Source organism: Marmota monax, unplaced genomic scaffold, assembly GCF_021218885.2.
Source record: "Marmota monax isolate L192 unplaced genomic scaffold, Marmota_monax_Labrador192_F-V1.1 WCK01_AAM20220418_F8-fsc00019, whole genome shotgun sequence".
In the NCBI taxonomy this organism is placed as follows: Eukaryota; Metazoa; Chordata; class Mammalia; order Rodentia; family Sciuridae; genus Marmota; species Marmota monax.
In genome coordinates this window covers 7,923,056-7,936,850 of record NW_026695242.1, presented here as the reverse complement: position 1 = coordinate 7,936,850, position 13,795 = coordinate 7,923,056, and the positions used below count along the sequence as shown (strand labels likewise).

The 13,795-nt window shown below is 49.0% G+C and overlaps 2 protein-coding genes across 5 annotated transcripts in view; one reads left to right on the top strand and one right to left on the bottom strand.

Annotated features, from left to right (window-relative positions):
• The window catches only part of Sgpl1 (sphingosine-1-phosphate lyase 1), a 59,093-nt gene extending 54,287 nt beyond the window's left edge, over positions 1-4,806 (top strand). For all 4 annotated transcript variants that reach the window (XM_046419704.2, XM_046419703.2, XM_058577904.1 and 1 more), the window contains 3 exons: positions 413-559; positions 1,566-1,686; positions 2,235-4,806. In XM_046419704.2, the coding sequence (XP_046275660.1) occupies positions 413-559; positions 1,566-1,686; positions 2,235-2,375 (409 nt within the window). In that variant the 3' untranslated portion in view covers positions 2,376-4,806. The remainder of the gene's footprint in view (positions 1-412; positions 560-1,565; positions 1,687-2,234) is intronic.
• A 2,543-nt stretch (positions 4,807-7,349) lies between these two features.
• Pcbd1 (pterin-4 alpha-carbinolamine dehydratase 1) lies at positions 7,350-12,411 on the bottom strand. Its single transcript, XM_046419706.1, has 4 exons — positions 12,049-12,411; positions 9,176-9,307; positions 8,594-8,674; positions 7,350-7,807 (listed from the first exon to the last, which is right to left on the bottom strand). The coding sequence occupies exons 1-4, from the start codon at positions 12,394-12,396 to the stop codon at positions 7,709-7,711; spliced, it is 660 nt and encodes a 219-aa protein (XP_046275662.1). The 5' UTR covers positions 12,397-12,411; the 3' UTR covers positions 7,350-7,708.
• Between the last annotated feature and the right edge of the window lie 1,384 nt (positions 12,412-13,795).

Genomic DNA, 13,795 nt, shown 5'->3' with positions numbered 1-13,795 from the left:
TCTTGCTCTTTCTGCTAGTTGGCTTAAGGCATCTGCCTGGCCATGCCCCCATAGCCTGACCCCTTTGACATCTCCTGGGAGATCTGGGTAGAGGACAGTAGCTCAGGTGTCAGTGCTGGCGGGAGGAGACGCTTCCCTTCTCTGCTGTGACTTGGGAGTGGGTAGAGGGATAGAAGCCAGTGGTTCTGATTCTTTAGGTCTTGATGGAGTTTGGATTTGGGATTTGTAGTGTTCTCCTGTAATTCTGGTCTTCTAAGAAACACTGATCCCAGCCTAGCTGCTTTAGTGTAGAAGATGAGAAGACCAAAGCCCCAGAAGGTAGACTGTGTTATAGGGAAGGCTTTGGATGATTGAGAGATGATAGCCAAAGGACATATGTGGCTGAATTTCCTTTTTGTTTGCTTATTTTCAGACTGGAGAATATCAAAGGCATCTTCGTTTTTGGAAATCCTCAGCTGTCAGTCATTGCTCTGGGCTCTCATGATTTTGACATCTACCGACTGTCTAATTTGATGACTGCCAAGGGGTGGAACTTGAACCAGTTGCAGTTCCCACCCAGGTATGCTTGAAGAAGCCTCTTTTCCCCCCTTCACTCCATGGCTTTTGAAGAACTTGGGTAGCAAGGTAACCTGATGCACAGTTTGACTGCTGGAGCCTAGCATTTTCTTGGTGACCTCATTATCTGTAGGATTTCTGTCTCACCACCTGCAATTTAATTAGGCATTAAGAGATTTGCTGTCGATTTTAGCAGAATCAGGTAGCAGCCACCTGAGATAAGTGGTCAGCTATGAGAACCACCCCCCACTCTCTCTCAAGTCATTATACTTTCTGATCTCTTTTGTATACAGTCATGAGATTGCTAATAAAATACTTGTGGCCTGGTAATATTTATCTCACAACCCTCTAGAAAGGTCTCTGACATCCAGGCCTGCCCCTGTGTTCTTCGTATGCTTTTCTAACCTGTCTTTCACGATACCCTTAGGTCCTTTGCTCCAGCTGAATGGGTCTGCTCAGTGTTCTTTACGTAGAGCCTGTCTTTTGTGGATGGCTGCCATTGCCAGCCCTATCTCCTTTTTTTTTCTTCTGGTACTGGCAATTGAACCGAGGGCCTCTCAAAAGCTGGGCAAGTGCTCTACCACTGAGTCATACCCAGCCTTTTCCTCTTCATAATTCTGCCCTTATCCTCCCTTCAGGGTGAATGAGTTTCCTCATTGCCCTGGAGTCCTTTGAGACCCAAGCCACATGGTCCTTTCCCTATGAAGGCATTTCATCTAAAATAAAGCATCCCGCTGGTGGTCCTGGGGTTGGAGGAATCATGATGGACAGCTTGAAGGGAGGGGTGGCACAGGACAAGCAGCTGTGTTCATTCTCTTAGGATGGTTCTTGATTCTGCCAAGAAGCCCCGATGCCAGCCTGTGCTCGACAATCCAAGGATTTGAGAGCCCTGACCCATAGGACTGGGAACGATGGGAAGAGGCAACCAGTCGATTCCTGTATTGGGAAATGCTTTATTTTAGAGCATATTTTTCTTTTTTCAAGGTTTATCTCTTTTTCTCTTCCCATAGTATTCATTTCTGCATCACATTAGTACATACCCGGAAGCGAGTAGCAATCCAGTTCCTAAAGGACGTCCGAGAATCTGTCACCCAAATCATGAAGAATCCTAAAGCCAAGACCACGGGAATGGTGAGGACACATGGAGATTTTTTTCCCTCCTTGGAAGGTTTTGGCTTTGGTGTGGGGTCTGAAAGAATCAGACACTTGGGAGTGTGTTCCTGTCTCTGTCCCTTTTCACAAACTTCCCTCTTTGTTAGTTAATCGTTGTGGATGATCTCTCCCTGCCCATTCCCAGGGTTGTCTGGGAGTCTCAACCGACATATATTACATATAAAGCTTCTATAATTGTGGATTAGAAAGTGCTGTACAAAAGCAGGTGAAAACAGTGTCCATTTGAAAAAATAATTTGACACAGAAAAGTCAACAGACACATTTTCTCTGGAGTTTTTTTAACAGCAAATCCTGTAGAATAGTTCCTTTATGCAGAAAGGCAGACGGGAAAATACCTTTGCATAGTACACTGTGCCAGCTGTTTATCTGATACAATGAGCCTGAGTCAGGAAGGTCAGTGGGTGCACATGGAGAGCTAGGACTGGGGGAGCAGGGATCATAAGCACAGTTTCATCCTTGTTCCTTATTCATCACCACTGATAACGTATCCTTGATTGGATTTATAGGGTGCCATTTACGGCATGGCCCAGGCAACTGTTGACAGGAATCTGGTTGTGGAATTGTCCTCAGTCTTCTTGGACAGCCTGTATAGTACGGACGCTGTGACCAAGGGCAGCCAAATGAATGGTTCTCCAAAACCCCGCTGAGCACGGACCCTTTCCAGTCCCAAGGAGCGTCTGGTCTTTAGAAGGTTCTCGAGGGATGGAACAGGCTGCGTGCAACTTTGACATCTATTCCTGCTCCATAGAGCACCACGAGGTAGACCACGAGACAGCTTGCGCCTCAGGACGTTGGTTCCTCTTGTTACTTTTTAATGATTTTTAATTTGAAGACCCCCAGAGGATTCTACTTGCATAATGATTCTTCCTTTGTCATAAATGTTACCCTAGGAATTGTTTTAACTTTTTCCTTCTCTAACTTCTCAGCTTTCATCTTTGCTCAGTTCTTATGTGGTGGCTCTGGCCTGTCTTGATTCTATAGGGAAGCTGTAAGATAGCAAAAGGGTTTCCTTGTTACCTAGGTAGGTGTTTTGGCTAGCTAGGCAGCACAGAGTATGTAACAGGTATTTCCTTGGGTGGGTGTTAGGTACATTCTAAGTAGGAGTCTCTCGCAGCCCTCTGCTCAAGAGTATTTCAGTTATCTTTCAAAATCTCTTTCATTGCAGCTCGTTCTGTTTTTCTGGGACACAGGTTGGCCAGGTTGCTGTTCCCTGTTGTGCAGCACTGGAGTGGTTGACCACGTCTGCTCCATTGCCCACGGCAGGGTATGGAGTGCTCCATTGTCCTCTTGTTTGCTGACAGGCCCTATGAAATGTTGGTTGTCGCCATCTCTGGAGATGCTTATTTGAAATGATGTGCCCATGGGTTTGTTACTGTTTCCCTAGAGTACGAAGAGAATGGTTTCCAGAGCATCTAGGGCTTTTTGGTTGTGGTGCTGCCTCCCTGCGTTGGCAATGGCCAGAGTATACTTGAGTCCTTTCGGTGATGAGCAAAAACCAAATGGTTTTCTATACTTCCCTGAATATCAGCATAGGTGAGCATCCAGGTTCCGTATGGGTCACCAAAGTTAGTGGTGGTTCTGCCTCGCCCTAAGGAATTCTGTCTGCTGAAGGAAAGCTCAGAGCACCTCCACAAGTTGCCTTGATTTACCCTAGATGGGTGTGGAAGGGCGTGGAGAACATTTCCTCTCTCCACATCTTCCTGCCTCTTCTTCTTTGATTTACTTTCCAAAGGTACTAGGCAATTTAGCCTCAGGTACTGGATGCTCCGCAGCCCTGGCTAAAAGGGAGCAGCAGGGGAACAACAAACATTTTGGAATAGGAATGTACGACTTCCAGCAGCCATTATAGTCTAGGGCCTGGAGTTCCTCCAGGAGACTAGTTACTCAGGGTGTACAGAGGGAAAGAGCCAATCCTGCGCTCACTTCGTACTTTTCTCCCTTTTGGGGGGCCCTGATCTAGGTTGAGACACTGTCCTTCTCTAATGACATTATACCATGTGCCTTTCTCCCCAGCAGTGAGCTCTTCCTGACCCAGTCCTAGGGGAAGTGGACCAGTCTTAGAAGTCGCTGTTCTGGTGGCAAGAACTTAGGAACAAGTCCAGAGCAACTTCACTCTGTTCCCTCCCCTTCTCAGGGACTTGTGCCTCCCAGGCTGCTGTCCTCAAGCTGCCCTCGAGTTCCTTAGCACGTCTGTCACAGGTGTTCTTTAGCACTGTACTTTTCACCCAGTAACTGTGACAAGCTGGCCACATCATTGCAGGGCTGGTGTGTGTGAGTGTGCGCTCACGTGCTTGCTTCCCTCCTGTTTGCTCTGCAGTGCGTTGTGGGGTTCAAGAGCGGTTGATGTACCTTTGTGTGTGTGTGTCAGGAAGAGGCTGAGATCTTTAGGATGTGGGAGTCACACACTTCCTCCTACTTGCTGAACTGGTGGGCACTTCCTTGAGAGAGTAGCTGTGGTTGGAGCCAAGAATTGTCCCAGGCCTCCAGGCATCATGTTGGAGGTGGTCCAGGGAGTCGGGGCCACCCAACAAGCTGCACCATGGCTTGCTAGCTGCTAAAAAGGAGAAGCACATGCCCTTTCTGTTTCCCCAGGACCAGACCGTGAGCTACTCACTTCCTCTGTACTGTGACAGCACTGGTGCTGGGGGCTGTGGTGGTTTTCAAAGGGACCGACTGTAACCACTTTAATTTATTATTAAGAGCCTTAGTTTGACTTAACACTTGTGTAGGCTTTCATTTTGTGTAGATTTGTGTGTGTGTGTGTGTGTGGGTGGGTGTGCACATAATTCCTAGTATGTGGCTCAGGTGAGTAGGGTATCTATTAATGGTATCATGTTGCTAACAGATGTCACATTGGCTTCTGCAAAAACTATACTGTCTTGTTTCTGCATTAGAAGTAAGTAGTCCTGTGAAAATACTGCCACGTCACTTTTAATATTACCAGTTTTATACTTGGAAAATGGTACTTGCCTCTTTTAAATCTTTTTTGTCTTCTCTAACCTTCCCCCTCTTCAAAAATAAGCTCCCTTCCTAATTGCAGCAATAATCTCTTTAAAAGAAATTAAACAATTAAATGTCCCACTGTGGATGGTTGCATTCATTTGTTTACTGGGGTGCACACAAACCAGATCATCATGCCCTGATGGCAGCGCTCCAATGGGCTGTGGTGAGGGATCGCCCCCTGGTGGTGAATCGTCATGTGGCTGCTAATTGGCAGGGCCAAGGGACACAAGCTAGCAGCAATCGGGCTGGTGTCTAGGAGCTTCAGTAGGTAGCTGATTGGTCTCTCTACACCAGGACTGGTAGACACACCTGTTCTGGGAGTCCTGGAGGACAGGACATCAGTTCCCCAGGACCAGCGCTATCTTCTGTTTCCTGCCATCTTCATCTACTCTACTTGCCATGTACCAAGGAATAAGCCACCTGGATGGTCTTCGGCCAGCTGGGCCACACAGCTCTATCTGACCAAAGGACATGTCATGGCTCTGAGCCTGGCATTTGGTCTTGGGGCTGACAGAGCTCTGGTGATCTTCACATGTCACTACTGGGCATCTTGTTTCATTCTGAAAGAGGAAGAGGAGGCTTCCCAAGGGCTGGTCAGGATCTAAGGCTGTCTTCAGGTAGCCTAGCTTTCCATTCTGATTTTCATCCCATTCAGACTTTTCCAGAACGAAGGTAAGGAGTGCTGGCTTCGTTGTAGCTACTGTCAAATGGCCTGGTCCCCTGAGCCGCATATAAACCCTAAGGAGAGGCCAGGGTGTGCTTGCAGCCGGGGCCTGGCCCATCTAACAGGTAGTGACCGGGAGGCCTGGCACTGCCTCTGCAGCTCTAGACCCCTTTGCCTTCTCTGTAGGGTTCTTGGAGGCACCAAGCAGCTTATAGCTGGTCCCAACAGTGACAGAAATGATGACAGGCCATAGCCTGGATGGGCAGAAGGCTTTGATAGCCCTTTCTTGACTTGGGGTTTTAATGGCCTTAGTTTTCACTTGTGCTTTTGTGTTTGACATCATCTTTTCTCTGCTTAATATCCCCTCTTATTTTCAATTATTGGGATTAGTTTTAGAATAAACATATGTTTCTAAAAAGTGTTGCCTATGTCTTTGTCCCACACAGTTACCTTATACAAATGGAGGGCTGCATGGGTGTCAATTTTTTGACTCTTGATCCATGATAAAAGCAGAGGCACCGTCCACAACTCCATGTCTGGTGTCTTCTGTCCTGTAATCCTCAGTCATCAGATATAAGAGACCTCTGTCTGAATCTTGCTGGTCTTGATGTTAAGCATTGCAGAGAAATCACCATCTACATGGGTCTTGATTGTCTTTTACGGCATGTAGGCTAGGAAAGGGTCCTGCTTACCCTCTTTAGACAGCAAGGTTATTTCTCAGCCACCAACCTCTGCCTCTTTTGTGGTCCTGGGGTTTGACTCATCTTGACTGCCTGAGTTGGGATCTTGCAGGATGCCTGCTCCTAATGACTCTGGCATTTGCCAGGCATCTCAGGGCCCAGGCAGTGCTTCAGGTTGGCACCACAGGTGAGCGATCCTGGGAGAGAGCTTCCCTGTCTGTCTCACAGCACATGCAAGGTGGGGGGTCTATGTGGCATGCACACTGGGGTGAAGGTGAGTCTGCTTTGACTGTCCCCTTCCCAGTCATGGTACATCTGTAGACCTATTCTGTCTTGGAGTTACTGACTGGGGACCAGTCCTGTGCAAATCAGCCCTTAACTGACTCCTAAACCACAGCTCATTTCCTGTCTTATAGAATAAAAGCAGGTGAGCCCTGAGACCTTGGCTAAGATTTCAAGAAATGCAAAGGTCATCAGGATTAGGAGCTCTCCTTTGGTGTTACAGGTCAGTGTATGAGGTTAAAACAGCCAGTATACACACAGGAGGAACTGGCTCATGTGACTAGAGATCAGCAAGTCCCAAGATCTGTGGTTGGCAAGCTGGAGCCCCAGGAGACCTGAGGTGCAGCCTCAGTACAGAGGCCTGCAGGCTTGAGACCCATGGAGCAAGGACTGTTCAGTTTGAATCTGAAAGCAGGAAAAGACCAATGTCCCATCTCAAGGCAGATAGGCAAGTGTTCTCTATGTGGAAGTGGGCCAGCCCTTTTGCTCTATGTCAGCCTTCTGCCTTAGGGAGGGCACTCTGCTGTACTCAATACCAACACACGAATCTCATCCAAAACATCAACACTGATACACTCAGAATAATACTTGACCCAAGGTCTGGGCACCCCATGGCCCAGCCAAATTGACACATAAAATTAGTCATGACTGCAAGAAGACGACAACATCGTCCCAGACAGTCTAGATGGAGGTCCCATGCCCTATTCATCTTTACCTGTGTTCATGATGCCCCCGTAGCCATCTCTGCCTCTCAAGAAACCCTCCTTGGGTCTTTGACTCAGAATCATCCTTGTCACCATTAGTCACTGCTCATTTCTTTTCCTACATTTAGCCTTAACGTAGTTTTCCTCTGCCTAGTCGATAGTCTTCCTGATTAAGTCCCCTACATGATAATGAACCTGAAGTTGCCTGGTGTGTGCAAGGCCCTGGTTCCATCCCCAGTAGGACCACATGATGCATTAGATTTTATTAGAAGAATAAAAACACATGTGTTTCCTAAGATAGGATTTTATTTCACCCTGTGTCACAGCTGCTTGGGAAACGGATTTGGGATCAAGACACATCCTGGGAAGCAAATCACTATTGTTGTTGGGAACCTGCCAGGAAAGGAAGGGCTCACTCTAATGTAATAGCCCAAGGATGAAGAGTGGCAGAGGGGAAGGGGCTCAGTTCCTGGTGTTGGCAGTGACGCTGCCATCTTCCCACAACATGGACTCTGCCCCTACATGGAGGCAAGAAGGGTGGACACAGGAGGGACGACTTCAGCAGTCTCAGGGACCAAGGGCTCCCTACCTGGATTCCCAGTTCAGTCACCCGCCCTTCCCCTGAAGAATGCAAAGAAGGGCAGGGTCTATGTCATGGACACTGCTACTTGTTCGATGAAGCTGGCCAGATTTATGTCCCGTTCTGAAAGGCCCGCACATTCATGGGTGCTCAGGGTGATGTGCACCTGAAACAAACAAACAAACAGAAGTTCAGGGCAACTCCACTGACTTCATCTAAGAGTAGAAGACTCACTAACTTGGGCTCAGCCCCACTAAGCGCTCCAGAACAGCAGCTGGTCACTGCCATCTTTCCTGGGTCCTGCTGCCCTGACAGGTCTGTGACAGCAGTGCAAAGCCATCTTGTACTGCACCTCTCCTTAATGTTTTCCAAAAACAATGGTGACTTCAACTACAGAATAAAAATTTAACATCCAGATCTCAAGAGCAACCTAAAAGCTAAAGGCAGAACCCAAACTACTGCTGGCTCCTAAACTACCCATTTACAAAGAGCCTCTTCCATCTTTAATGTTTTTAAACAGGCCTGCAGAATTCTTGGCACATGCTAGGTATGACTATTCAATTGATTAAGCAGACAGATCTGTTTGTTATGCATGGGGATTCTCAGTTCAAGTTTATTACTTTTTTATTCTTCTATCCCCCCAGAAAGATTAAAACCACATGGAGCTATTAATAATTATGCCTGATTCCCACAGCCTTTCCTTTCTTGGGTTTTGCCTTATTGATATCTACTTTAACCACAAGTATCTCAAAGTGTTTTAATTTGAATGTCCTTAATATGTAGTGAGACTGACCACTTAATGTTGATTCTAGGAAGGAGGTAGACAGATTGAATGGACAGTCAACCTGTGGTGGGGGGCAGAGTCCAGTTCAAGGGAGAGCCTTCAGAAAGCGCCCAAGTGCTCAGATGTGGATGGAGACAGAGCACAACACAGGCACACAACCTTGCTCACCTTGTTGTACATGTTAAACCACTCAGGATGGTGGTCCAGCTTCTCTGCCTGCAGGGCCACTCTGGTCATGAAGCCAAAAGCCTATTTAAGTGAAGTGAAACCCAGGTTAGCGCTCTAAGAGAAAGGACTCCTGGGCACCTTTTACTGGTCGATTGATACAGGAGGCTGGACCAGCTTCCCTTAGCTCTAATCATTTCCCATGACAACCTGCCCCTGCTCTGAGATCTGACTTCCAGGTTGTCTCTCTATAGCAGGAAGAAGGTCTTATACTAGGATCCCTAACAACTTCAAGAGGTTAAAGTCTTAGTCTTTTGACTATGAAAACATCCTCCGATGTATCTTTGTTTGCTACTTGGGCTGTCTTTTCTGAGGACTGTTCCAGGTAGGGAGAGTCCAAGACCCACATTCCTACTCTGTGATTCCTGAGGATGCCACTTTCCAAGTTATTTAAGGAAATGAATTTCCCCACCAGTGGTGCCTGAATAAACTGGATTATTGTGTCTGGCACTGTAGGACTTGAAGGGAGGGACAGGTGTGGCCCACCAGCCCCAGAATGGGCAAACCCTCCCACCCTGGACACACCCTATTGAAGTCTTTGAAATGGAACTGCTTGAAGATGGCGTCTCGGCCTTCCATCTCATTCCACCCCACAGCCCTCAGGTTTGGCAGCAGCTGGTCTCTCTCCTCAGCACTTAGCCTGTGTGCTTTGCCAGCCTAGAAGAGGAAGAGAGCAGAGGCCCAAGGGCATTTCTTTCATAGGTCAAAAGAGAGGGCCCCAGACCACAGGGAACTGAGCCAGCCTGTGCTGGCTGCTCTGGACACGGATGACCAAAGGGCAGCAGCTCTCTAGGCAACAGACCAGCAGGACTTGAGAGGGGTGCTTCACCCAGGAGGTGGGGTCTGGGCTTACTCACTGATAGGCTCTCAGGTGTTGAGTTTTACACTCCCCTCAGAGAGAGAAAGATCCCAAAGGAAGTGTAATGCCAATCACAAGATGAAGCAGCACTCCCCCCTCCAACCTGCCCCCAGCCCCCCAGCTGTGTGGATTATATCTATGATGAGGAGTAAAAGCAAAATCCTGCCCAGATCTCACACAAGATTCAGGAAAAGGGCACCAACTATCAGGCCTCCCTTTATCAATCTTCCTTTTTTTTTTTTTGGTACCAAGGATTGAACCCAGGGACGCTCAACCAGTGAGCCACATCTCCAGCCCTTTTTATTTTTAAAAGGGTCTTGCTAAGTTGCTGAGGCTGGCTTTCAACTCATGATCCTCCCACCACAGCCTCCCGAGTGGCTGGGATTAGACCTGCACTGCCACTCCTTGCTCCAGCCTCCCTTGGTATCAACTCTGTCCTCTCTGCGCCCCCCACCCCCACCCCTCCAGAGCTTTCAGAGAAAGCGGAGGTGTAGAGAGGAGACAGGGCTTCTCCACCCCTCTCACCCCAGCACTAGGAGGTTCTCAAAAGTGTGGTCTGTGCATCTGCATCCCTGGGCTGTGCTGGGCACAGCATGTAGAACGCGTTTCCAGTGATTCTTAACCACACTGCAGCCGACTGCCATGGCTCTGCGCCCCAAAGGCACTTAACCACACCACCACCTAGCCTCTGGTCCCCAGCTGCCAGGCCTAGGTTCTCAGGCTTTCTGTCTCCTGGAAGCTTGGGGAGCTCTGGCCACGGGGCTCAGTCCCAGAGGGGGAGTAACTTCTCCTGAGGCAGCTGGCAAACCCCATCCTGTTTGTCTATTGGTAGGGCACACTGGAGGAAGCCCGACGTGACACGGGTCAGGCCACGAATGAACCCTCAGAGAAGAAACCAGGGTCAGTTCTGTCCTCTAGAGGGACCCAGGAGCTTAAAGGACCCCAGAAGCTAGACTTCTAAAATAAAACCACCCAAGAGCAGACAGGGACAGGGGCCAAGCTGAAATCAATTAGGTCTGGGGAGAGAAAGCAAGGGAGTTTCCTTGAGGTTTTAGGAAGCAGCCCACAGTCTGGACGCCCTGGGGGGAGTTGGCCCAGCTGGTTTAAGTCTCAGTTTTCACCATTTACCAGTTAGGTGGCCCTGTGGCACTCAGAGAATTTTGGATTCATGGGTCAAGCAACAAGAGCTCTACCTCACGAATCATCCAGAAGTGCCAGTGCAACACTTTAATAAACCACACGGCTACTAAGTAAATGCATGGGTTTTTAAAAATACCTCCTGGGTCAGGTTCGGTGGCATAGGCCTATAATCCCAGCGGTTCAGGAGGCTGAGGCAGGAGGATTGCAAGTTCAAAGCCAGCCTCAGCTTACCGAGGCCCTAAGCAAGTCAGCGAGACCCTGTCTCTAGATAAAATATAAAAAGGGCTCGGGATGTGACAGTGGTTGAGCGCCCCTGGGTTCAATCCCCAGAGGCCATGATGGGTTCACTGCATTGACCTAGCACTTTGGGTAGAAGATTTTCTCCCTCCAGAAAATGTGGGATCTTTCTCTGAACTGGATGAGGCTTGGTCCTTCTCTTGCCATGGCTACAGACAGGGACAGGGATGGCAGCTGAGATGTGCATGGTCCACCTGACAACAAGGTCGCCTTTCCAGAGCTGCCTTTTCTGGGGCTGATAAGCCTGGTCTGTTTCCAGGCAACCAAATGTCAGCCAAGACATCAGAGACCAGTTTATTTTCTTTGCTCTGAAAGGGGGCAGGCAGGTACAGGTGAGCTCCTGAAGGGCCCCTATATCTTTTTAGAATCTTCTAGGATTTCCAAAGTCCCATAGCCTGGGCAGACTGACAAAACTGAACTCTGGGGTCAGAGGGAAGGAGCCTTGTTTGCTTAGTAAATCAGGGTCAGGCCTAGACCCACCTCTGGTCTCTGGGGGAGTGTGCGGAGGGGTTACTGATTACCCAAACCTGCATCTCAGCCCCTATCACCAAGCTGTAACTGCCAAAATGCCCTTCCAGTCCTGGATGCTCCCAACGACGGTTCCTGGCCTAGACGCTCCCGGATGCACAGCCCGGAAGGGTCTGATAGCCCGCCCCGGGGGGGAGTTCAGCCTGGAAGAAGGATGATCCGGGGCCATCAGGAGCCCACGCAGGGCACTGACCTCCAATCAGGAGCAGGGGCGGGGTCTGAGGCCAGGTGTATTGGTACCAGGTCTGAATCCCTGCTAGACCCCCAACCTTAGTGGGGGCAGGAAGGGGCCTGGATCAGGCCCTGCCCGGGCGCGCACAGCAGCTGCCCCCGCTCTCCGCCCCGCCTCTGGCGCGGGCGCGCAGCTGTGCGACAGGGAGCCAAGGCCAGGCCCAGCTGCCGCCTCGCAGTGCCTGCCCGCCACCGCCCCTCAACAGCCCGGTGGCCACCCCCGCCAGGGAGACCCGACCGTCCAAGGCGGGCCACGTAGGCTCTGCAGAGGCTTGAAGGGACCCCACCGCCCTCCCCACGCCCGGCCCTTCCCCGCCCCGGCGCGGCGCGATCTCGAGCTCACCATGTCGGGCGCGGCGCGCGGGCAGGTGGCCGGGCGGGCAGCAGGTGGCGGAGGCACGGCGAGCGCGCGGGGCGCTCTGGAGGCTGCCCCGGGGCGGAGCCGCGCTCGGGCCGCCCACTGGTAATGATTAACGGCGGCCGCGCGCAGCTCGGGGCCTTCCAGCACTTTCCTGGGCCAGAGAGCCGCTCCCGATGGCTGGCCCTTCTGAATCACGCCCCCAGTTCCCGACTGGGTGATCCTGGGCTCTAAGTCACCTGACTTTATCTTGAAAAACAATCGGATATAATTGACTGGGATAAATGGCACATATTTAGAGCACAATTTGACATGTGACCGCCATGGAGCCATTACCACGATCAAGATCATGAAAACATCCCATCAGTGCTAAAAGTTTCCTCATGCCACTTAGGAAACTCTCCCCCTCCCTAGGCGACCACTGATGTAATTTGTCACTGTAGTTTGCATTTTTTAGAATCTTATGTAGAGAAGATGGAACCGTACTGTACCCACTCAGCATAAGTCTTTTGCGGTTCATCCATGTTGTGTGTATCAATAGTTCCTTGTTTCTATAATAAAGTAAAATTTATTTAATAGTCTTGCTTTGTATGGGTACACCCCAAATTGTTGAGCAATTCACTGTTGAGGGACCTTTGGGTTGTTTCCAGTTGGGCTATTACTAACAAAACCCTTAGGAATTGCATGCACAAGATTTTGTGTGGACACCTGCTTTCATGTTTCTTGGGTCAATACCTAGGAATGGAATGTTTGGGTCCTATGACAGTGCATGTTTATAATCTTGGGAATAACACTTGTTTTCTGAGAGGTTGTATTATTTTACATTCCCGCTAGGCCGGAGTTCCAGTTCTACATTTTACACTCTCACAGACACTTGGCACAGCCGGGTTTTTTTTCTTCCTCCCCCTGCCCCTCCCCCTCCCAGATTGAAACCAAGGATGATTTACCTTAGAACTAAACTCCCAGTCCTTCTCCACCTGCTTCAGACTCGAAATCATCTTGCTTCAGCCTCCCAAGTGGCTGGGATTACAGGCACGTGCCACCACATACTTGTGGATTTATTCTGCACTTGCTCTTCTGTTCCATTGATGTATATGTTCATCTTGACACCAATACCACACTGTCTTGATTACTATAAGTTTATTGTTATTATTTTATTTGAATAAAAATAAAATTTATTTTTTATATAAATAATGTGGATTGAACCCAGGGATGCTCTAATGCTGAAGTACGCTACAGCCCTTTTTATTTTTTGAGACAGGGTCTCACTAAGTTGCCAAGGTTGGCCACAAATTTGTGATTCTCCTGCCTCAGCCTCTGGGATAGCTGGGATTACAGGTGTGCACCAATATGCCTGTCCTGTAGCTTTAAAATAAGTCTTAGAATCAGGTAATATCACTTCTCTAAACATTATAAAAATTTTTTTCTATTAACTTTTTTTTTTTTTTTGGTATAGGGGTGTTGAACTCAGGGGCACATAGACCACTGAGCCACATTCCCAGCCCTTTTTTTATATTTTATTTGGAGACAGGGTCTCACTGAGTTGCTTAGTGCCTTGCCGTTGCTGAGGCTGGCTTTGAACTTGTGATCCTCCTGCCTCAGCCTACTGAGCTGCTGGGATAATAGGTGTGCACAACCATGCCTGCTTCTATTAACTTTTATTCCTGTAATCCATTCTTCTTCTCCCTATAGTAGCAACCTCTCTAATGTGCTAAATTTCTGTAAGTGATGG

What these genes read in the sequence shown, in the direction of transcription:
- Pcbd1 (XM_046419706.1), bottom strand. Translation starts at nt 12,396, where the DNA reads ATGGCTCCATGGCGGTCACATGTCAAATTGTGCTCTAAATATGTGCCA. An exon ending in CGCGCGCCGCGCCCGACATG is followed by an intron (nt 9,308 to 12,048) that starts GTGAGCTCGAGA and finishes TTCCTCTTCTAG; the next exon opens with GCTGGCAAAGCACACAGGCT. An exon ending in GGTTTAACATGTACAACAAG is followed by an intron (nt 7,808 to 8,593) that starts GTGAGCAAGGTT and finishes TGTTTGTTTCAG; the next exon opens with GTGCACATCACCCTGAGCAC.